Genomic DNA, 25,548 nt, shown 5'->3' with positions numbered 1-25,548 from the left:
AGATGTATATAGTAGGGGCACTGTCTCCCCTGTTATTTGATAACTGCACTTAGATTTCTTTTGTATTGTTTTAAGAACCTTTTACTCACTAGGTTTCTACATGACCCCTCAATTAACACTTAGTGTTAGTTTCCTCCTCACTCCTCTCTGACTTCCCATTCCAGTCTATGTACCCACAGCCCCCATCTACCCATAACTATGTGTTTTATTTCCCCTACCTAGGGCAATCCCTCTCTCCCCCGGTTTCTCTGTACCGGCTTATCAAAGACTTAACAGTTACCATCCAGATAAAAGCTCTATGTAATTGACAACTGCTTACCAGAGAAACATTAGTTATATCCAATGGAATCACACCAGGTGTACCAAACACACTTCAGGATAAGTTCCATGCCCAGCAGCAGAAGGCCAAGGCAGAATTAACTTGGTGCTATTTTTGTACATTTTTTTTCATACTGCTTTGTTTGGGTATTTTATGTCTAATGGTTTCAATGTATTTTTAGTGGGTGTGTATTTTTTCTCTTTTAAAATTCTGTTTTATTTTTTGTTGTTGCTTATTACTTCTATTAATAGAGGAAAAAGAAAGGAAATACTATTGGGTGGGTGGGGAGCAGAAGGATCTGGGAGGAGCTGGAGTGGAAACTTTGATCAGTATATATTCTATGTGAATTTAAAAAAAAAGATATAGAAAAAGAAAAGACTAACAATCTGAAATACCTGAAAAATACTTCTTTAAATTTAAAAAGGAAACAATGACCAAGCCATGAAGAACACTGATACATAATTTTTAATTATTCAAAAGAAAATGGAAACAGATTTAGCATGAAGACATTTTACTCTTAGAAAATTGTTCTCTCTCTAGAGACTATTGGATAGTTATTCAAAGGAACCAGAACAAAGCCCACATGATCTATTATTGTTTAAACTTTCCAGCTACTCCACACTACCTCTTGAGATCCACCACTCCATCCCATTCTAAATAGTAAGGCCTCTATCATGGTAATAACTGTTCTGAGGAGAGCTCGGCAAGCCCTTTCTTACAAGGGGCACTCGGGCTCCTCCTCAAGGGGCAGATAGGTCCATCCCTGGAATCACTCTCCGAGCATTTCAAGCTGTCAGAATTTTGTTTGGCTTATTTGCAGTACCCAGAACAGTGGTGCTGGACTGTCTTAAATACTTAACCTAGTAGTGTCAAAAATGCATTTTTGGAACACATCCAAGGCAGTTTTCTACACACTAAGTTTGACTTCACTAAGCAAAAATTCAGGCACTAAAAAAATCCCTCCACAATTAGAAAGAAAGAAAAATAAGTTAAAAACTTACCATGTTTACGTATAAAATTGAGGAACTCCTCAATTTCTGCTAAAGTCTGTACAGACTGTAATTTGGCCAGTCTACTTCTATACAAGAGGACATCAATACTAGAATAATTCTAGAAAAAAAGGAAGTCAGGCTTGTTATAAATGCAATTTATATTCAAAACTTTAAATACAGTTTTAAAAAACGATATAGTCACTACCTTATAAATATAAGAATCATTCAGTGTATTTCAGAGTACTTAATAATTATGCCTTGGAAACAATTATTAAATTTTAAAAATTTAAGGTCTTAATTTACATTTTGGTTTAAATATATCATTAAGATCATTGTAATCTGGTTATTATGCTTCTTCTTCCATCATCTATGACCTATTTATTCTCCTAGTAAGGAGCCTCCCCAGGCCTATTTACATGGTACACAAACACATCTACAAGTTACATTGCAAATCTCCACTAAATTTTAAAAATCAGAGTATCTTATAATGCAAAATTATGAACCACAGAAGCCAGTTTTAGTTTCTTTGAGTGTGTGTGTGTGTGTGTGTGTGTGTGTGTGTGTGTGTGTACATGCCAGGGTACAAGTACAGAGGTCAGAGGACAACCTTGGGTGTCAGTCCTCTCCCTTCTCTCTTGTTGGCTGTTGTACAAGTTTTAACCTAGTTTGCTCCTTTGTTGTGACACTAAAATACCATGCCCAAAAACAACTTAAGGAGGGAAAGATTTACCTGGTTTACAGGTTACAGTTTTATCACCAAAGAAAGCCAACAAACTCAAAGCAGGTACTTAGCGGCAGGAAGTGGGGCAGAGACCACAGAGGAATAAACACTGATTAATAATTGGCTTCCCATAGTACATTCAGCTTTCTTTCTTTTTCTTTTTTCTTTTTTAAGTACAGTTGTGTTTTGCTTGCATGTGTGCCTGCGTGAGGGTGTCAGATCCCCTGGAACTGAAGTTACAGACAGCTGTGAGCTGCTAGTGGGTGCTGGGAATTGAGTTCCCCTGGTTCAGCTTGCTTTCTTAAACAACTGGGGACCATGCCCAGGCTGGTACCAGCTGGTAGGCTACACCAATTAAGAAAATGCCGCACAGATATGCTCAAGACCAATCTGATGGGGGCAAATTCCTCAACTGAGATTGCCTCTAACCAGCACATAGAGTGAACTTCTAGAGATTCTCCATCTCCTGTTTCATCAGAAGCATGCTGTGGTTACAGATACTGTATATGTGCCTCGTTTTACATGGCTTCTGGGAATCTGATCTGGGTTCCTGTGATAACAAGTACCTTCTCCACTGAGCCATCTCTCCAGCCCAGTCAGTTTACTAATTTGCTTTAAAATGATAAAAAAAGAAAACAATGCCTATGTTTCTATAATTAATGTTGGTAGATTCTTGATGATTCAACAGAGAAATAGTCCACCCCACAACTGTGAAAGCAAAGAAGAAAGGGCAAAAAATGAACAGGGCATGAGATCTGATTTCCCAGTCAAATTCTGCAGTTTTAAACTTTACATTACTTTTAACTACTTCTTTTTTAAATGTAAAGCATTTAAAAACAAGAATTAACTTCTCTGCAATGACCACCTGAAGGATATTCCGTGTTGTCTCTTTTGTGACGAGAAGTCATACTGTGTGGGCTACCCAGAGACACTGGATCAGTCTATGCATTTACTCATAAATCAAGTGAACTTCTATACAACTATTGCACAGAGAAAATTCTACATTTCATAGTGTGAGAAAGATTAAACTAAAAAATAACAAACAGTAGAACTTTTACAATATTGGGGGGGGTAGTGGGGGGAACAAGACAGAGGATGAAGAACACTATTGAAGAATCCAAAGAAAGAACAGATAGTATATGAAAGTACATAGAAGGTTCTGCTTGGTGATGGTGGTGGTGGTGGTGTGTACATGTGAATGTGGGGTTGTGAATGTGACGGGAGTGTGTGTGTATGTGTATGTGAGACAGAGTGGGAGGGGGACAAAGAGATTACTTATAGTAATCTAAAGAAAGACAGATAAAACTATTATGAAACAGTATACATCATATATAATTTATATATAAATATATATCTGCCTTACTTGCATGAAATTCTGAATGCCATTTTGAATGTAATATGTGGCTCTGTCTATATCGTCCTGCAAGATGTAAAGAAGACTGAGCTCTTGACTATACTGAAGCTCCAGGACCATCTGCTGCAGCTCCTTGTGCATGGCTTCATCCACAAATGTTAGCAGAGACTGGTTGTCTTCTCCTTGAAGCAGGAGCTTCAGTTTGCTGCGGATCACATATGGCAGATATGTCTCCTGCAGAACAGCCACAGTCAAATCTTGACTTAGAACGCCAATCTGGGTAAAAGCAATTATTTTCTATCTGAATATTCTTTGGGATAATGTTGTAGCTCATATACTTTGTCAGGCTGGAGGTAGGTTTGGAGCAAGAAACTTTCACTGAACCAGGTACAAAGTCATGCAAAAGGAAAAACTTTAATATATTCAAACACGTATAACTTCATATATAAATTCACACATACAGATTTATACACCTCCATGCAAACCAGTTGGGCACATCTACATACTTATCTCACAATTACACACACACACACACACACACACACACACACACACACACACACACACACACACGCAAACACACACACACATCCACACTTACATTTGTGTATGAAGCAAAAGAACAAGTGCCAGTGCAGAAATCACTCATTCTGGATTAAAAAAAGGAGCTCCAATCTATTGCAGTGAGAAAGAAAAAGCTTCTTTTACTACTATATAAATTAAGTCCAAGCCTGCCTTGCTGTTAAGAAAACATCTGATCTGTCCCATAGTAAGGGGAAGCCTGCCTGTTCTTCCACTCTCTCTGCAGCTTCTCTGTTCCTGCCTCTCCGTCGCTGTCTCTCTGCACTATGCAAATTGCGCCCTAAATTTTTAAGTTCTCTTTTAATTTCTAAGTTAAGCTGCTCTGTTGTCCTCCTTCTAATCTTGCTCTCTCCTGCTCTGAAGTGATAATCCTCTGCAATGTGTCTTTCTTAGTTTTTTGTACATTTTCTAGGAGAATAGATCTCATGCTTTTCCCAAGCCAACTTTTTAAAAAACAGAAGTTCACTAAAAGCTCAAACATAAATTCAAATCATAAATTGAATTAAGAATGTGTCCACATACACACACTCCATCCATAATGCATTAATTATCTGCTGCTAGTTCTACAGGTTCATTGAAAGTTTAAAACCATAATCTTTGTGACTAAGTTATCACTGAAGTTTTGTATAGATAAACCTAGTCAATTTTTTATCTGCTGTCTTTTCACCTACAATAAATTATTAATTCCCCTTTTATTACCTTTGATTGTTATAAAACCTTTTGGAATGTGTTCTAAATTGTAAATGCCTACTTTGTATCTCAGAAGCAATTAACTCATGACACTTGAAGACTGGCAGAATTCTCACTGCAGTTTTAATATCAGACAGGACTTGACAGCAGTCCTATTATAAAAGGCTTAATAATTATTATAATGATTTTAGGAATCATTCTATATAGCATCACTACAAGACAGAACATCTTCATTGTTCTGCAGAAATCTTCTCAAAAGGGTGGGCTAATACCTAGTGATTGTTATATATATTTAATAATAACAGGAAAAGCATATTAATAGTAGGAATCTTTCCTCAAATGCAATCCCTTTGGCCTTGCCTAGAACAGCAAATCCATTATGACATTATAGTCCATGGTAGAACCTGCTCAGGAAAATCACCTGCTAGATTTTTTTTTTTGTGTGTGTGTATGTGTGTTTTTGTTTGTTTGTTTGTTTTTGTTGTTGTTGTTGTTTAGCTTCTCCTAGATGGCTCCTGGGAAACATGGATCATTTTCTAATTATAAAATATATAGGTCGTTCTATAGAAGAATGGCATCTATTTGAAGTTGAAAGACTCTGTGGATACTGCACACAAATTGAGCACAGAAAGGTAGCAGCATGGGTGCAGAAGGAGCTGTAATAGTCTTCTTTGGTGGCCATAATGCATTTTCTTAGTAGCACAAGAAACAACAGAAAATGTTCATCCATGTGGCCATGGCATAGAGGTAAATACCTACTGTAAAATATATCCCACTTATTTTTGATGGCTAAAAAGTGATATGAAACTTAACACCATAGAGTTTGAATATTGACATGCTTCAAACTACTATTTCAATCTTGGGAAATTAACTGGGAAACACATGACCATTTAAAACATTTATTTCAGTTACTGAAAAATAATTCTACACACCTGGTAAAATGGTTCACTCCACATTTTACTTAGATCAAGAGAGTTCTCACTCCCTATATTGGCTGTAGAACAGTACTCAAGTTCTTTCCATTTAGAGAGGTTGTTGTAACAGTCAAGGGATGCCAGCTCCCAAAACTCCTTCTCAGCTTCTGTGGGTTCACCATCCACCCACTCTGGTTTATTTAAAGCCTATAGGAAAAAAAATTAGGATTATTTTATGGAGTTGAAATAACATAGATGCAAATACATGCTTTAAAAGGGGTAGTATAGCATACATACTAAAGATAGTCATTTCAGATTTATAGCAAAACGAGGGGAATGAGATTAATATTCAAAATAATAGTGAATGAAAGAAGAAAAGACAGCAACCAAAATATGGGGTTGGAGAGATGGCTCAGTGGTTAAGAGCACTGGCTGCTCTTCCAGAGAACCTGAGTTCAATTCACAGCAACCACGTGGTGGCTCACAACCATCTGTAATGAGATTGGATGCCCTCTTCTGGTGTCTGAAGACAGCGATGATGTACTCATAGATATAAAATAAATGCTTCTATAAAACAATACAAAACCAAAAGGACCCTTATAGTAACAAATGAGGCCAGGCATTTAATCCTAGAACTCAAGGAGGTAGAGGCAAGCAGATCTCTGTGAGTTCTAGGACACCCAGGACTACAAAGCTTGACCTTTGTAGTTAGTAGAAAACCAAATCAAGCCAAACAAAAAGATTCTAGTGAGAAAAAAGTCATCTCACTGAGAAACTTAGTAGAAAAGTCAATCAAATGAGACAAAATTGGCTTTAAGACAAGTGGTTACTATAAAAACACATTTAATGCTAAAGCTCAAAGTTTTCTTTTTACATGCACAGAGCCAAGGTAGTTAAGCAACTGATATATTTGCCAGACAATGATTTTACCTCATTATACAACTTAGCAGCTTGAAGATAATCACTTTTGGCTTCTGCTAAAAGTGCATCCTGAGTGTCCTGCTTTGTTCCTAACTCACTGCTAAAAATGCCATGGAGGACATCATACTCCCCAATAGATCGATAGAGTCTGAAAAAAGAAAGTTCAGATCACCAAATAAAGTATTTACACAGTATTCATTCATGTTGAATGACATTGTCACACAAATGACATACAAGTAGTATTTTGTTGGAAATATAAAGTTTAATGGTTCTGAAATTTCAAGATTTATTTGTTTAACTAACTCCAGGGTCCAAGTTGTTTTAATGTGCATTTGAAAACAAAATCTAGAAAGGTGGGTGCTAAGTGAATCAGTAATTTAAGACCAGTCTACACTACACTGTAAGACACGGTCTAAGTATGAAATGCTCATAATGTATGGGTTGTCTGTTTGGAGCGTTTGTCTAGCCCAAGGAAAGGCCAGAAGCAAGTAATACTTCTCATCCTGTTGATGTTTTAGTCTATATTCTAGGGATTATACTTTAGACACCAAAAATTCCCTTATAGCTTTAATATTTTTAGAGCCCGCACTCATCTTTCTATCTTAATAAAAAAGGCTTGCCCAGCAGACTGGTGCATGTCTGTAATCAACACCGGAAGGGTGAGGCTGGGATAATGAGTTCTATGTACACCTTGGTGAGAACTCATCAGAGTTCTATGTACACCTTGGCTACTTAGCAAACTTACAAACAAGATTCAATCACTATGAAATTCTCAAGTTAGTGTTTTTAAAGTTTTTTTTTTTCCTTCTTGCAAGTTTCTTTTCAAATTCAAAGCTATATGCCACCTTTTCCTGACTAGACCAAGAACTTCCTCCCTCTTTCTCCTGCTTTCTGGTTTGCTTTCTGATTTGAACATCTCTTTTATTAGTCAAACAAGCTTTGCTTGGGAAAGTTGGCAAATGCTGGCAATCTCTGTTCTCTGGGGGTTGAGGCAGGAGGGTTGCAAATCCAAAGCTGGCTTAGGTTATAGAGCAAGCTCAATGCCAGTCTTATTAAGAGCTTGTCTCCACAGGAGTGGAGACGGGTGTGGAGGGAAGAGGTGGAATTGCTTAGGCTTTAATTTAGTGGAAATGTGTTTGCCCAGCTTCTTTATAGGGTCTTATGTTTTGTTTTTATTTTACCAAGTACCAAGGGAAGGGAGAAAAGGTCTATGAACAGCAAATTGTACAGACCTGTATGAATCATGAACTCTAAATTAAATTTACTAATTTATTAATAAATCTAAACTAGGTCAAACTGAATATATATCATTCTGTTACAGCCCAGACTCTAGAGGTCAAAGGTCAGAGTCAGAGGGGGGTACATGGTTGTTGAATGGCATCAGTTCACAGTCAGAAGTTAAAATCAGAAAGATATTAATGAACAAGCACAGAAAAAAATCCCCATAAATATATAAAACCTACCTTGGTTCTCAGGTACCTGGATGTTTATTAGAATTTGATCAAAATGATGACCATATTATAAGGAAAGACTAAATTATTTAATAAAGTTAGAAACAAATGTGTCAAGTTTAAGCTTGTAAAGTTATATATTCCATACTGGCTGGGTTTGTGTCAACTTGACACCAATGTGGAAGTGTAAGCTGAATAAACCCTTTCCTCCCCAACTTGCTTCTTGGTCATGATGTTTGTGCAGAAATTGAAAACGTGACTAAGACAATTCTATATCTATCAAATATCAATCTATCTACCCCACCCCACACCCCTGCCTGCCTGCCTGCCTGCCTGCCTGCTAGCCTGTTACTGGGGATGGAAGTGGGAGCCAGGAACACCAGGTTCTGCAATGGAGATAAATCCTTATCTAGTCCCTCCCTCTGCCCTGAGACTCATACTTTAAAACAGGGTATAGCCTCAATTGGCCTTGAACTAGCAGAGGTCATCCTGCCTCAGCCTCCTACATACTAGGCTTACATGTGTGCTTCATAATTACCATTTCCGTGTGTGTGTGTGTGTGTGTGTGTGTGTGTGTGTGTGTACATCTGATGCTGTGGGAGGTATAAAGAGGCTCCTAACAGGAAGTCTTCTCTGGCTTATCCTGGCTATTTCCTTCTCAGCACTCTCCGTCCTACTCATGTTCTGGTTAATTACATTTATAAGTATATACATTTTCTATAGGACTCTTTTTTTTTTTTTTTTTGTAGTATCAGGAACTGAAAGGACAACATAAACCCCATTTATCTCTATGCAAAGACTAGGCATTATTTCAAGAAAAGGCTGTAAGGCATCAGCTCCAGTAACAGAACCTATGTCCCAGAAACTAGGCCATAGGACACCAGCTCCAGGGACAGATCATAAAATCCAGAACAACATCATAAAACCCTCTCCCAAAGAACTGCCTGGGGGATAATCACAAAAATGGGGAAATGTCATCTCCAAATGGTGGCATCTACACCGGGCAGTCCTATTTCATCACATGATTGAGTGTCAATGCCATAGCTGTACAGACCACCTGTGACCCCCTAGCACCCACCAGTGAAAATTTAGATTACCTAATCCTTCTAGAGAGCTTCGCCCATTCCCTCTAAGGCCTGCAATTTTGTCTGGGGCTGCCATTTTGAAGAATGGTTGACCCCCGAATGCTAGATGTTTCTGCAGAATAAATGATCTCTATATTTGCATACTATCTGAATCTGGGGTCTTCCTTCAGTGATTTTTGACTCTTACAGAACCTATGGACTCACACATGTCAACCAAGCTACAGCACTGAGACCCTTAGGTCTTCGTCGGTGACTAATGTCTCATTTGCTCTGATTTTCTGTACCTGGCACAGTGCTTTACAGAGTCACAGTGCACATTAAAACACAGGCTGACAATAATGGAGAACGAAAGGCCTAAAAGCTGATGACCATTTTAAGATTTTCATTTTATTTATTGTGTGTGTGTGTGTGTGTGTGTGTGTGTGTGTGTGTGTGTGTGTGTGTTTATGCGTGTGTGTGTGTGTATGTGTGTATGTGTTTATGTGTGTGTGTGTGTGTGTGTGTGTTTATGCGTGTGTGTGTGTGTGTGTGTGTGTGTGTGTGTGTGCGCGCGCGCCTGTGTGTCTATCTACCTGATTGTTGACCAGAAGAGTACTGGATATCCTGGAGCAGGAGTTATAGGTATCTGCAATCTAATCAATATGGGTACTAGGGACCCAAACTTGAATCCTCTCTGAAAGCAAGTTCTTCTAACCACTGAGCCACCTCTCCAGCCTCCTTACCAACTCATTTTCTTTCATAGAATAATGGCAAAATTTTACTGTGCTACTTTGATTGAGTTACTGTTTATCTGAAAATGGTCCACGGCAAACTTACTTAGCAAGTTCCATCCACCGGAGAACATCGGGAGGCAAGCACGTCTTGCCCCGGACTCGTTTGGTGGGTGGTTCCTTGGGCGCCTGGTGGAGTAGGGCCTCCTCCAGAAGACGGATACCTCCAGGTTGCTGCAGACTGGCCAGGCATCCCACTCGAACTGCGGTTGGGTCAAGCGTCAGCAAGTCTGGGTGTTGGCAACTTATTTCCTATAAAACCCCATATAGCAGTTTAGCATATAGGATTTGGATGACATCATCACAAATAATTATTTCATTTTATTCAACATGAGAAAAACAACTTTGACTTGTAGTTGTAGGCAATGATATCACAAAAGTGTCTTTGTGCAATTCTATTAGTAAAATTCTTAGCAATATACTGCAAAGGGAAAAGATAATCCTTTACTGTTATATTTCCAATCCAAACATTAAATTTACATCAATAAAAACATTGACAAAATGTTAAAATTAAAGATGCAGGGTTTTCAACCACATAGACCCTCCTTCATATATGTAAGCAACTGCAATTTAAAGGAATATTTACGTTTTCACTTTTGTTGTTAAGAAAAGCAGCTGAATACCCTGACTGACATTGCCATGACTCTATACCTTTCTTCTATCCCTCCTCATGGCATGGCAAACCGTTTTAAGACATCCGGGACAGGTCTATACAGATTTGCTCCTAACCTTAATCTTGTTTCTACATTCCTTCAACAACAGATAAAGAAATTTCTAACTAAACTATTAATCAGTTCCTGTTACAGGATTACAAGCCACTGTCCATAGAGGAGCCTGATATGAATGTTTGCCAGGTGGACCCAGATGATGAAAGCCAGCTGCACCCCTACAATCTCCAAGACAGCAGGAAGTAGTCAATGAAACTCTCGGCGCCCCTATTCCCCTTTTACCATCAGCCTTCCCCTCTCCCTTTTTTCCTTTTTATGATAAGAAAAGGGGAGAAATGGCAGCATTAGGACCGTTCCTGCAAAATTTTTCTTTCTTCCAAATCAAATGTACTTAATCTCTACCTATAATGTATACATATGTGTGTTCCAGCATCTTGTCAAGTCCAGGTGTTTATTACATCTAGAACAGCTCCAGAGAAGCAACCTACAGATGCTTCAGCTTTCTCTCGCAGACACAGAGGCTTCTATTGGACCTGTTCCTTCTGACCTATCCTCAGATGGTTCCACAGACCCTGGACAACAAGGGAACAGCCAACTCTAAGACTGGACAAACATCCCCACTCCCACTTTCTAGACTCTCCAGAAACATCGCCCCAAAACAAGTGTGAAGTAGTCAGAGATCCTATTCCTGAACCACCATTGCCTCTAATTTTTCTTTTTTAATTAAACCAAAATGGGGGAATGTTGGGATTCTGTAAACCCCACCCCTCAGTTACCTAGCAATAGCCAGGTATGCTCCGCCCTAGTGACCTGACACTATAAAAGAGGCTGCTTGCCCCCTCTCCTCTCTCTCTTGCTTTCTTGATCTCTCACTCTTCCCCTTCCTCTTCCCCCCTCCTCCACGTGCTCATGGCTGGCCTCTACTCCTTTATTCCTCTCCTCCCACCCCTACTCTCTCTCTCTGTCTCTCCCTCTCTCCTCTCCTTTCTCTCTGCCTCTACTACCCTCTTAACTCCCCCATGACCTGAATAAACTCTATTCCGTACTTAAAAAAAAAAAAAGCAGCTGAAAAACAGATTGTATATTTATTTGCTAAAAAGTATGTATACTGACTTGCCTACTTGCCTATAAGTCTTTGCAAACACCTTTCCTATCAGAAGCTAACTTACTTAATGATACTTAAAAGATGAATTCATGAGTTATTACAATGACCTATAAACATCAAAACAATAAAAAATAACCTCATCTCATTATCCAGAAGAATGTTCACTGTGATAGTATTTCAGAATGGTGTGTAAATTCAAACATGCATCTCTGCACGTGCATCTGGATTTAAGTAGCACCCTGAGAACTTGGCCTCAAGCTCCCATGATGTAACACACATGCCAGCCACTGTTCATGTGACTACCAAGACTGAAGATCAAAACTGAAGACTATAAATTCCCCAAAGCAATCAAATAAAAATGCCTGTCATCCTCAGAAAGGGCTAACAGTACAAAAAAGAAAACTCAAAATTTTATTCCAGTCAATACATTTACAGAAAAGATTCCTATGTTGGTGATAATCAACAACTGTTTAATAGAATTTAGGGCTCACTCAGCAGGAGGAAAATCATGCCTGGTTTTGGAAGCTTCCCATGCTAGTGAGGTCATAGCTATTAGAAAAGAAGATGTGGTACTGCCACTTGGCTAGTCAAGCATATTCCTTCTATAGTCTAAGTCTTATTCTTATAGACACAGATAAGTATAGCTACCACCCTTCATGAAAGAAGCTTCTCTTTACAGAAAATGGAGACCATCCCAGAAAACCACCACTGGGCACAATTTAGAGGTCAACAAATGGTGGGAAAACCCAATACCAATTGATACATATATATCACAAATTCTACACAGTTCATAAAGATTATATAGCCAGAATACCAGGAAGTCTGCGGTGAAATAGTCTCTTCCAAAAATGGCTGCACAGAGATGACAGAACGGCAGTATCATCACACACTAATGTGAGCTCCCACTGCTAGTCAAAGAACTATAGGTAACTAATTACTGCCAGGAGAGAAAAAGGTTAGGGAGTTAGCCTCTCCCAGAGATGATCCCCTTTACTGGTTATCTGATACAACATGGTCAGCCCTGAAACCATATACACACAAGCAATAAAAACAGACTGTGCAGATTGTACTGATATATTTATACATACAAATACATAAACTATATATGTCATTTGACAATCATGAAGACAGAAAGAGGCTTTTAATTTCCAATTAGATCTGAGGGGTATAGGACAGGCTGTAGGACAGAAAGGGAAGGGGGAAATAAGATTTATGTGTCTGTGTGAGTGTAAGTCACATCTCCTAGAGCTGTGGTTACAGGCAGTTGTGAGCCACCTAATGTGGATGCTGGGATCTGAACTCAGGTTCTCTGGAAGAGAAGGAAGCAATATTAACTAATGAACCAGCTTTCTATCTCCTAAAAACACTTTGAAGATTTAAAACATTAGATTTATTTACATTTGTTGTATATATATTATATGTAAAGGGGCAAGTGCGTAACACGCAAGTTCATGTAGAGATTAGTGGACAACTTGTGGGAGTCATTTCTCTCCTCCATCATGTGGATCCTGGGGATCAATCTCAAATGGCCAGGTTTGGAGGTAAATGCCTTTACTCATTGGCTTTCATGCTAGCTCAGAAGACATTCATTAAAATATGATAATCTGGCAGGAGTATTTAAGCAATAACTTAAAGTATACTTATGCTGAGTTCTCTGTTGCAACCATGTCTCCTTAGAAAACTTCTTTAACCCATGACTATGTATCTGTAATGACAGCTATACCTGACCCAATCAAGAGACCATGTACATAACCTGCCTGGCTACTGCCCTATATAATTTTAATAGTTCCATATCACAAAAACTACAGTATGATGCCAACTTATTCTTTGTTTTGTGTTTGTGACACTTGTGAAGAAGGAACATGTAAGGTGTCATGGATTTTTGTGGCTGTGGCCACTTAAAACAAAGCTAGGCATATTCTCAATCATCACCTCAAGGCAGGATAGGGCTTGCTAAAATACTACAGAAAAAAAAAACAACTACCTAAAGAAAACAGAGTGGAGGGGCGCAAAACAGATCCCGGCCCATCTGCCACGCGGACCGCCAACTCCAAAGGGTTAAAAAACTGGTGAGTAGGAGATCTGGGCAGCCAGGGAGCAGAGAGATCCCTGCGGAGTGCGCACGCAGGGTGCACCTTCCGACCTGCCCTCCCTGATCAAGGGATCAGGAACAGAATTTGGAACTTCTGTTCCCACCCGGTGACTCTGAGGCATAGAACAGGGCTCGGCCCATCTGCCACCTGGACCAGTGGAGATCCAAGGACACAGACCAGATACAAGGGAAAGGCGAGAACACATCACTGACCACAAAATGGCAAGAGGAAAGCGAAAGAGTATATCCCAAAAAAACCAAGACAACCTCGCAACACCAGAATCCAGCTCTCCCATAACAGCAAACATTGGAATACGAAACACTCCAGAAAAAGAAGACGCAGACCTGAAATCATACCTCAAGATGCTGATAGAGATGCTTAAACAAGAATGGGAGGAAAAGCAAAAAGATTCAGAAGCTTTTAAAGAGGAAACAAGAAAAACACTCAAAGAACTCAAAGAACTAGTGGAAAACACAACCAAAGAGACGAAGGAATGGAAGAGGGAATTTAAAACGGAAATTGACACAATAAAGAAAACACTAAAGGAGATAACCCTAGAGGTAGAACACCTAAAAATCAGGAGTCACAGAAGCAAGCATTTCCAAAAGATTAAGGAGATAGAAGAGAGAATCTCGGGGGCAGAAGACAACGTTGTAAACGTAGACAAAACAGCCAGAGAAGATGCAAAAAACAAAAAGCTCCTAACCCAAAATGTCCAGGAAATCCAGGACACAATGAGAAGACCGAACCTAAGGATAATAGGAATAGAAGAGGGAGAAGAGTACCAACTAAGAGGGACAGTAAATATCTTCAACAAAATCATAGAAGAAAACTTTCCTACACTCAAGAATGAGATGACCACGAGCATAAAAGAAGCCTTCAGAACTCCAAATAGGTTGGACCAGAAAAGAAATACCTCCCGACACATAATAGTCAAAACACCAAGTGCCCAAAGCAAAGAAAGAATACTAAAAGCATTAAGAGAAAAAGGTCAGGTAACATATAAAGGCAGGCCAATCAGAATCACACCCGATTTCTCAACAGAGACTATGAAAGCTAGAAGAACCTGGACAGACATCATGCACACCCTAAGAGAGCACAAGTGCCAGCCCAAGCTGTTATACCCAGCAAAACTATCAATCACCATAGATGGAGAGATGAAGATATTTCAAGACAAATCAAAATTTACACAATATCTGACCACAAACCCAGCACTACAACGAATTATAGGTGGAAAACCCAATACAATGAGGGAAAATACAGCCTAGTAAAAACAAGAAAACTCCTACACAAGAAAACTAAAAGAAGAAAAAGACACAGACACAACTCAACCCACAAAAGTAATAATGGCAGGAAACAGAAACAACTATTCCTTGATATCTATTAACATAAATGGACTCAACTCCCCAATAAAGAGACATAGACTATCAGACTGGATACATAAACAAAATCCAGCCTTTTGCTGCATACAGGAAACTCATCTCAGAGACAAAGACAGACACTATCTCAGAGTAAAAGGGTGAGAAAAAAACTTCCAAGCAAACAGCTCCAAGAAGCAAGCTGGAGTGGCTATTCTAATATCGAATAAAGTAAATTTCCAACCAAAAGTTATCAAAAAAGATAAGGACGGACACTTTTTACTCATTACCGGAGAAATCTGTCAAGAGGAACTCTCAATCCTTAACATATATGCTCCAAATAAAAAAGCACCCACATTCATAAAAGAAACCCTACTAAAGCTCAAAAAATACATTTCACCCCACACAATAATAGTGGGAGACTTTAATACCCCACTCTCACCAATGGACAGATCATGGAAACAGAAACTGAACAACGACACTGCAAAACTAGCAGAGACTTTGAACCAACTGGAATTAATAGATATATACAGAACATATCATCCTAAAGTAAAAGAATACACCTTCTTCTCAGCACCCCATGGCACCTTCTCGAAAATTGACCACATAATTGGACACAGAACGAGCCTCCATCGATATAAGAAGATTGAAATACTCCCATGCATCCTCTCAGATCACCATGATCTACAGCTGGTCTTTAACAACAACAAAGACAACCAAAAGCCCACATACACATGGAAACTAAACAACGCTCTGTTAAATGATAGAAGGGTCAAAGAAGAAATAAAGAAAGAAATTAAGGATTTTCTAGAATTCAATGAAAAAGAAAACACAACATACCCAAACCTATGGGATGCAATGAAAGCAGTACTGAGAGGAAAACTGATAGCCCTACGTGCATCCAAAAAGAAACTGGAGAGAGCTTACATCAGCAACCTGACAGCACAGCTAAAAGCTCTAGAACAAAAGGAAGCAGATATACCCAAGAAGAGTAGACGGCAAGAAATAATCAAAATTAGGACAGAAATAGACCAAATAGAAACAAAAAGAACCATTGAAAAAAAATCAACAAAACCAAGAGTTGGTTCTTTGAGAAAATCAACAAGATTGATAAACCCCTAGCCAGACGAACTAGAGGGCAAAGAGAGAGTATACAAATTAACAAAATCAGATAGGAAAGTGGAGACATAACAACTGAAACTGAGGAAATTCAAGAAATCATCAGATCCTACTACAAAAACTTATACTCCACAAAATTGGAAAATCTGGAGGAAATGGACGAATTCCTAGACAGATACAAGATCCTAAAGTTAAACCAGGACCAAGTAAACCATCTAAATAACCCTATAACACCTAAAGAAATAGAACAAGTCATTAAAAGCCTCCCAACCAAAAAAAGCCCAGGTCCAGACGGGTTCAGTGCAGAATTTTATCACACATTTATTGGGGACATAATACCAATACTCTCCAACCCATTCCAAAAGATAGAATCAGATGGAATACTACCTAACTCATTTTTTGAGGCTACAATAACCCTAGTACCTAAACCACACAAAGACCCTACAAGGAAAGAGAACTTCAGACCAATCTCACTTATGAACATTGATGCAAAAATACTCAACAAAATCCTTGCAACCCAAATCCAAGAACACATCAAAACGATCATTCATCATGACCAAGTAGGCTTCATCCCTGGGATGCAGGGATGGTTTAATATAAGGAAATCCATCAATGTAATCCACCATATAAACAAACTCAAAGAACAAAATCACATTGTCATCTCACTAGATGCTGAGAAAGCATTTGACAAAATTCAACACCCCTTCATGTTAAAAGTCCTGGAAAGAACAGGAATCCAAGGTCCATACTTAAACATAATAAAAGCAATATACAGCAAACCAACAGCCAACATCAAACTTAATGGTGGGAAACTTGAAGCAATCCTGCTAAAATCAGGGACTCGACAAGGCTGCCCACTCTCCCCCTACCTATTCAACATAGTACTGGAAGTCCTGGCTGGAGCAATTAGACAGCCAAAGGAGATCAAGGGGATACAAATGGGAAAGGAAGAGATAAAAACATCACTCTTTGCCGATGACATGATAGTGTACTTGAGTGACCCCAAAAATTCCACCAGAGAACTCCTACAGCTGATAAACAAGTTCAGCAAAGTGGCTGGATACAAAATTAACTCAAACAAATCAGTAGCCTTCCTATACTCAAAGGACAAACATGTGGAGAAAGAAATTAGGGAAAACGTACCCTTCACAATCATCACAAAAACTATGAAATACCTTGGTGTGACTCTAACTAAGCAAGTGAAGGACCTGTATGACAAGAACTTCAAACCTCTAAAGAAGAAAATTGAGGAGGATCTCAGAAAATGGAAAGATCTCCCTTGCTCATGGATTGGAAAGATCAACATTTTGAAAATGGCCATCCTACCAAAAGCAATCTACAGATTCAATGCAATTCCCATCAAAATTCCAAAACAGTTCTTCATGGAATTGGAAAGATCAATGTGCAATTTCATATGGAACAACAAAAGACCTAGAATAGCGAAATCCATCCTCAACAACAAGAAAACATCTGCGGGAATCACTATCCCTGACCTCAAGCTATATTACAAGGCAATTGTGCTGAAAACTGCATGGTACTGGTTGGTACAGAAATAGGCATGTGGATCAATGGAATAGAATAGAAGATCCAGAAATGAGCCCTCATGTATATGGTCACCTGATTTTTGACAAAGGAGCCGTAAACATTCAATGGAAAAAGGACAGCCTATTCAACAAATGGTGCTGGTCCAACTGGCACTCAGCATGCAAAAGAATGAAAATAGACCCTTTCTTATCTCCTTGTACAAAGCTCAAGTGTAAGTGGATCAAAGATCTCCACATTAAACCAGATACACTGAAACTATTAGATGTGAAAATAGGGAAAACTTTAGAACATATAGGCACAGGAGAAAATTTTCTGAACAAAACACCAATGGCTCAAGCTCTAAGGTCAAAGATTAACAAATGGGACTTAATGAGATTGCAAAGTTTCTGTAAGGCTAAGGACACTGTCAAGAAAACAAAACGGACCCAGGGTCCCATGCATGTTCAGCCCCAGCCCTGAGCCCAGACTTGTCCCAGCGCTACCCCTTTCCCAACTGCTCAAAAGCAGATCATGCTGCTCCTTAGTGTTGTGGTGACCTCTTAGCGTTCACCTGCCCCCCAAGGGAGACAGAGAAGGAGAATTATGTTTGTGCCACTGATTTAGCCACATGAAAGTCATCTCATCGCCCTTCCCTGAAGCTGCTGTCTCTGAAGTGCCATCTCATTGTGCTTTGTATCAGTCAGTGCTGGAGAAATCTTGAATAGCTTATGTTTTAAAAAAAAAAAAACTTTTTAAATTTTATATTATTTTGAAATTTTGGTTTTTTTTTGGGGGGGGGGGGTTGGGTTACTCTGAACAACCCATTGGCTGTCAGAATTCTTTGCAGTCTATGGGCAAATGGTATGCTGATCTTTCAAATGTCCCCAGTGTCCCCACCCAATTGCCATGTTCAGATGGTTTCTTCTCAGTCTGTTAGGTAGTACCCTGCAGATTCCTGGCTTGTCTTTGCTCTCCTCTGACCGGAGAAAGGGAGCCTGTAGTGCAACTGTTTTGATACTGAATATTGACAAGAGATATTTTGAATAAAGAACCAGTCCCTCCAAAAAAAAAAAAAAAAAAAAAAAAACAGCAGCCAACAGAATGGGAAAAGATCTTTACCAACACCACATCAGATAGAGGCCTAATATCCAAGGTAATCAAAGAACTCAAAAAGCTAAACACCAGAGAATCAAACAACCCTATTAAAAAATGGGGTACAGAGCTAAACAAAACGTTTTTAGTTGAGGAACACCGAATGGCCGCGAAACATCTGAGGAAGTGCTCGACATCCTTAGCCATCAGGGAAATGCAAATCAAAACAACCCTGAGATTCCACCTCACACCAGTCAGATTGGCCAAGATCCAAAAATCAGATGACAGCAGATGCTGGAGAGGCTGAGGAGAAAGAGGAACACTTCTCCATTGTTGGTGGGGTTGCAAACTAATACAACCACTCTGGAAATCAGTCTGGCGATACCTCAGAAAATTGGATATAGTACTACCTGAAGACCCAGCTATTCCACTTCTGGGCATATACCCCAGAGACACTTTAATACACAACAAAGATATGTGCACCACAATGTTCATAGCGGCTCTATTTATAACAGCCAGAAGCTGGAAGGAACCCAGATGCCCTTCAGAAGATGAATGGATACAAAAATTGTGGTACATATACACAATGGAATACTACTCAGCCACCAGAAACAATGACTTGACCAAATTCTTAAGAAAATGGCTGCATCTAGAGAATATCATTCTGAGTTAGATAACCCAGTCACAAAAGAACTGACATAATATGTAGTCACTGATATTGGAATGCTAACCCCAGAGGCTTGCACTGCCCCAAAAACAACTCACAGACTGTATGAAGTCCAAGAAATAAAGAAAACAAAACAAAACAAAAAAAATCTTTACACAACAAGAAAACTTTGACTATTTCCATGTTACATTTTGTTTTACATGTACTTTTTGCTCATTTTAACTATTAAGTTTTCAATGCATACTATCAAACCTTTAAAAAAATCAAGTACTGACTAAAAAATATATTCATATAGTTTTATGTAAAAATTATTTTAAAATCTGAAAAATAGTACTGACAAAAATGTATTGTATAATTTTACACAAAAAAAATGCTTAAAATCTGTACATTTATCTTTGTTTTGTAAAATAAAGTTGTTAAAAATAAAAAAAAAAAAAAAAAGAAAGAAAACAGAGTGTTGGGGCTGTAGAAAAAGGATCAGTTGTTAAATTCTGAGCCATGCAAAGAAAAAAACTTGAGTAGGACTTGTATAAACTGCCGAGTTTACCCCAGAATTCTAGTACTGGGAGGCAGAGAGGATCAGGGAGCTTGTGTGCCAACCACCCTTGCTAAGTCAGTGAGCCCCACGTTCAGCAAGAAACACAGTAAGGGTCACATTTGGTGCAGGCATACATGCAGGCAAACATTCATTCATTCATTTACAATGCATATACACATGCAATTTAATCAAAACTCTAAAGAGATTGGTTAATTGCAAGACACAGACTTGATTTCATATCATTATCACATACAAGGGTAGGTTTTGGGAAGAGATGGCTTAAGTGATACATCTAGGTTCAATTTGGAAAACAAAGTTATGGCATTGGATGTGTGGTGTCTGAGCAGAGCAGCAGTGACTGGAACCGAGTGTGTGTAGGTCTTTACCTGGATGCAAGAGACAAAGGGTGGAAAGAACAAGTACGTTGTACTAAGGAAGCGGTTGAAGTCTTGCAGCAAATTTTGAATGATGATGTTCTTTTCAGATGTTGTCCTAAATTTATTCATTTCTTTCAAAATCCCAGAAAACAAGCTGCTGAAGAGGTGTTTTGCAATTATTGGGTCTTTCTGTTAAAAATAGAAAATCAACATAAATCACACCTGAAGTGAAGGTGCTATAATTCACCAGCACTATTTTAGACCTTTACTATAACTACTAACCACGAAAAACATAGCCACTGCATGGCTAAATTCAGTATACAAAGTTTTAACACAAGGGGAGGAGCACATGGAATTTAGTCAAATACTTTTCCCTTGATGTAGATTATGATGAGTAGATAATCATACAACTCACCTTGTAAGTTGAAGCTAGGATCCCAGTATTTCATGTTTTGAACAGACTAAGCAAGGAAACGGACATGCCGTTGGTGCCATACTTGCAAAGACCTTTGAAGAATGACTAAAACAGACTTCCACAGTCACAGGAGAACTATCCTTGATGCATGTATGTAACATCTAATCAGTGAACATTTCATAAACATTTCCTAGCTGTGCATTCTTGTGTAGTTAAGGTACACATACAAATAAAAATCAGCTTCCAGTTCCCACCTGTGCCAGGGACGAGAGCCCCAATGCTGGACCTGATACAACACAGTCCACACCTCGACTCCCCAGGTGATCGAGGATCACAGGCTCACAGGAAGGACAGGCTCCAGTCAGATAGAGGAAGTCAGATAACAACAGAGATAAGCAGATGTACAAGAACATAAGCAACAGAAACACATTTGACCTGGCAACATCAGAACTTAGTTCTTCCATCACAGCAAGTCCTGGATACCCCAACACACCTATACAGCAAGAATCAGATCTAAACTCTCATTTATGAAGATAGAGAACTTTAAGAATGATGAAAATAACTCCCTTAAAGAAATACAAGAGAATACAATCAAATAGGTAAAGGAATTGAACAAAACCATACATGGAAATAGAATCATTAAAAAAAAAAAAAAAAAAAAAAACTCAGAGGGAGACAGCCATGGAGATGGAAAACCTAGGAAAGAGATCAGGAGTCACAGATGGAAGCATCACCGAGAGAACACAAGAGATGGAAGAGAGAATCTCAGGGGCAGAAGACAGAACAGGGGAAACCAACACAACAGTCAAGGAAAATACAAAATCAAAAGGCTGCTATCTCAAAATATTTACAAATTCCAGGACAAAATGAAAAGACTGAACCTAAGAATAATAGGTACAGAAGAGAGAAAAGATTCCCAAATCAAAGGGTCAGCAAACATCAAGAAAATTATAGAGGAAAACTTTCCTAACGAAAAGAAAGAAATGCCCAAAACATGCAAGAAGCCTACATAACACTAAACAAATGGGACAAAAAAAAAAATTCTCTCATCACATAATAATTAAAACACCAAATGCACAGAACAAAGAAAGAATATTGAAAGCAGAAAAGGAAAAAAAATATCAAGTAACCTAGAAAGGCAGACCTATAAAAATTACACTTCTCAGCAGAAACTCTAAAAGCCAGAAGATCCTGGACAGATATCATACAGACCCTAAGAGAACACAAATGCCAGCCCAAGCTACCATATTCAGCAAAAACTCTCAATTACCACAGAGGAACCAAGGTATTCCAAGACAAAACCACATTTAAACAGTATCTTTCAACAAACCCAGCCCTACAGAGGATAACAGATGAAAAAGTCCAACAGAAGAAGGAAAGCTACACTAAAGAAAAAGCAAGAAATTAATCTTTTTACAACAAACCTAAAAGATGAGAAACACAAACATAATTTTATCTCTAACAACAAAAATAACAGGAAGCAACAATCATTGGTCCCAAATATCTCTCAACATTAATGAACTCAATGCCCCAATAAAAAGACATAGGCTAACAGACTGGAGACATAAACAGGATCCAGCATTTTGCTGCATACAGGAAACACACCTCAGTAACAAAGACAGTCATTGCCTCAAAGTAAATGATGGAATAAAATTTTCCGAGAAAATGATCCTAAGAAACAAGGTAAAGTAGCCATTCTGATATACAACAAAATAGACTTTCAACCAAAAGTTATCAAAAAAGATGGGGAAGAACACTACATACTCATCAAAGGAAAAATCCACCAAGATGAACTCTCAATTCTGAACATCTATCCCAAATGCAAGAGCACCCACATTTGTTTAAAGAAAAAATAAAAAAAGGATTACTAAAGCCCAAAGCACACACTGAACATCACAATAATAGTAGGAAATTTCAACACCCTCCTCTCATCAATGGACAGATCATGGAAACAGAAACTAAACAGAGACACAATGAAACTAAAGAAGTTATGAACCAAGTTGATTTAAAGATACCTACAGAACATTTCACCCTAAAACAAAAGAATATACCTTCTTCTCAGCACCTAATAGTACCTTCTCAAAAACCATATACTTGGACACAAACCAAACCTCAACAGATACAAGAACAGACTTAATCCCACATATTGTATGGGACTAAGGTTGGTCTTCAATAACAACAAAAACAACACAAAACCCATATACACGAGGAAGCTGAACAACTATTTACTCAATGATAACTGGGTCAGGGAAGAAATAAAGAAAGAAATTAAAGATGTTTTAGAATTCAATGAAAATAAAGGCACAAACTATCCAACCTTATGGGACACAATGAAGCAGTGCTAAGAGAAAAACTCATAGCTCGGAGTGCCTCAAAAAAGAAACAGGAGAGAGCACACACACACAGCTTGACAGTACCCTGAAAGCAAATACACCCAGGAGGAGTAGACAGCAGGAAATAATCAAACTTAGGACTTAAATCAACAAAGTAGAAACAAAAAGAACTATACAAAGAATCAGCAAAACTAGGAGCTGGTTCTTTAAGAAAATGAACAAGATAGATAAACCCTTAGCCAGACTAACCAGAGCACACAGAGACAGTATCCAAAATAACAAAATTAGGAATAAAAAGGGAGACATAACAACAAAACTGAGGAAATAAAAAATGAAATGAAACAAAACAAAAACAAAAAACAGATCCTTCTACAAAAGTCTATATTTATCAAAACTGGAAAACTTGGACGATTCCCTAGAGAGATACCAGGTAGCAAAGTTAAATTAGGGTCAATAAACAATCAAAACAGCCGTATAACCCCCAAGGAAATAGAAGCAGTCATTAGAAGTCTCCTAACCTAAAAAAGCTCAGGACGAGATGGATTGAGTGCAGAAGCCTATTAGACTTTCAAAGAAGACCTAATACCAATACTCTTCAAACTATTCCACAAAATAAAACAGGCTGTACTATAGAGCAATGGTGATTAAAACAGCATGGTATTGGTACAAAGACAGGCAAGTAGATAGATGGAATAGAATTGATGACCCAGAAATGACAAAGAATGGAAAAAAGACAGCCCTGAGAGCCCCACCACCACCACTGCTTTCCTAGTCACCATCACACCCAGGCGGAGCCTCAGCTGTCACCACTGGCCCCAGTCACCATCACCTCAACCATGAGCAGCAAGGCCGAGACCCAGCAGATGCCCAGAGAATCCTAAACCACAAGATGGCAAAAGGACAAAAATTCCCACCAGTCGAGAATTCATTTGTTTGCTCCCAAGGCTGAGCAGGGTGGGCCTGAGTAAATGCCAGCTCACCATCTCTACCATCATCCGGTTTATTCATCCAACAAGACGAAACGAACAAAGATTGGAGCTGAAGACCTTACATGCTTGCTTTTTGCCCCTTGACCTGATACACTAGAACTATCTGCATTACCTATGCAGCATGGGGTTTTTATTATTTTTACCTAAAGATGTCTCTTTGTGGTAATGACAAACATTTCTTAAGAAAAAAAAAAGTCCTGGTTTTTCTCAATACACCTTTAACAGTTTTTAAATTGTTTCATATCTGGACAAGCTGCGATTTTTAAGAACTTCATTTTTAATTTGTAGTAAAGTTTACAACTTGATTTTTTCAAAAAAGTCGACAAACTGCAAGCACCTGTTAATAAAAGTCTCACATTAAAAATAAAAAAAAAGGGGGGGCGCCTGGAGCTTTGGCCATATAGTCCAAGCATTGTTCCCTCCCACCCTGGTCTAACCATGACCTCAATGGCACGAGACTACTTGGAGCATCTAGCATAAGAATGTGAGGGTACTTCATGGTAACAAAAATCCTGTGATAAGTTACATGATTATGCACAGACGAAGTTCCACATGTGAATGCATGGGAAATAGGGACAATGAATGAGGTCTCTAATTTCTTGATGCATCTAGTAAAGGTCTCAATATGTTACTATATTAACATAAACTGTCTCCACTGGAGGAGACCTGGCAAGGGTACATGTCTAATAAGCTTAAAAATTTTTGTCAATTCAGAATTATTTAGATCAAATAAAAAGTATACAAAACAGTGATCTAAATAGTTTATTAAGCTCTTCAAAATTTATGCTGACATTTCCCCCCATCATTTCATTCTGACACTGGGTAAGAAATATGAATGTTGATCTGATTGTAAAGAGCTCCTTGTGGCTGACAACAGCACTTAGTGTTAGTGCCCACTCTCCTTAACTGTATGTTAGGGTCTCCTCGTAAGACAAGAAATCACAGAAGTAGGAAATTAGGGCAGTCTTTAAGCATCCCATTTAAGGGAAATCAACAGTTCTGTATGACAATTTTTTTCTAGACATAGTAGATCCCTGAACTACACACAGAGCTTCTAATGTGAACATACATGGTACTGGACAGACCTGGGCCACAGCCTGCAATGGGGTGATTAGACTGCTGTGTTGGATCTGGATGTCAGGTAGGTCGCCATGACGATAACTTCTGTACAGAACAACCTGGGCATCCTGCTTCGTTTTTAATTCACTCTTGATATCCTACAATCATCAGAAGCAAAGAATGAAAACTGAGATTTCATGTAAGAAAACCAAGTGTGCCAAGTGTGTTGGTGCATGCTTAGGAGGTAAAGCAGGTTAAAAAGTTCAAAGTCATCCTTGGCTACATAGAAAGTTTAAGGCTAGCTTGAGCTATCTTACCTCAAAACCAACCAAAGGGAAAAAACCAACCAACCGACCAACCATTCAACCAAATAGAAGAAAAGCAATCGTGTACACTAAATGAAATTGCAATA

At 38.7% G+C, this 25,548-nt stretch overlaps 1 protein-coding gene across 1 annotated transcript in view; it reads right to left on the bottom strand.

The window, feature by feature from the left end:
- The window catches only part of PRKDC (protein kinase, DNA-activated, catalytic subunit), a gene marked incomplete at its 5' end in the record, with an annotated part of 200,876 nt that overhangs the window by 36,057 nt on the left and 139,271 nt on the right, over positions 1-25,548 (bottom strand). The window contains 7 exons of the mRNA XM_080918907.1: positions 1,321-1,429; positions 3,396-3,620; positions 5,591-5,779; positions 6,503-6,641; positions 9,846-10,051; positions 20,350-20,529; positions 25,163-25,294. Of these exons, the coding sequence (XP_080775033.1) occupies positions 1,321-1,429; positions 3,396-3,620; positions 5,591-5,779; positions 6,503-6,641; positions 9,846-10,051; positions 20,350-20,529; positions 25,163-25,294 (1,180 nt within the window). The remainder of the gene's footprint in view (positions 1-1,320; positions 1,430-3,395; positions 3,621-5,590; positions 5,780-6,502; positions 6,642-9,845; positions 10,052-20,349; positions 20,530-25,162; positions 25,295-25,548) is intronic.

The sequence above is a fragment of the Micromys minutus genome (genome assembly GCF_963924665.1).
Source record: "Micromys minutus genome assembly, chromosome: 7".
Lineage (NCBI taxonomy): Eukaryota > Metazoa > Chordata > Mammalia > Rodentia > Muridae > Micromys > Micromys minutus.
Note: the sequence above shows the minus strand (reverse complement) of the source record. Positions and strands in the feature narration are given on the sequence as shown.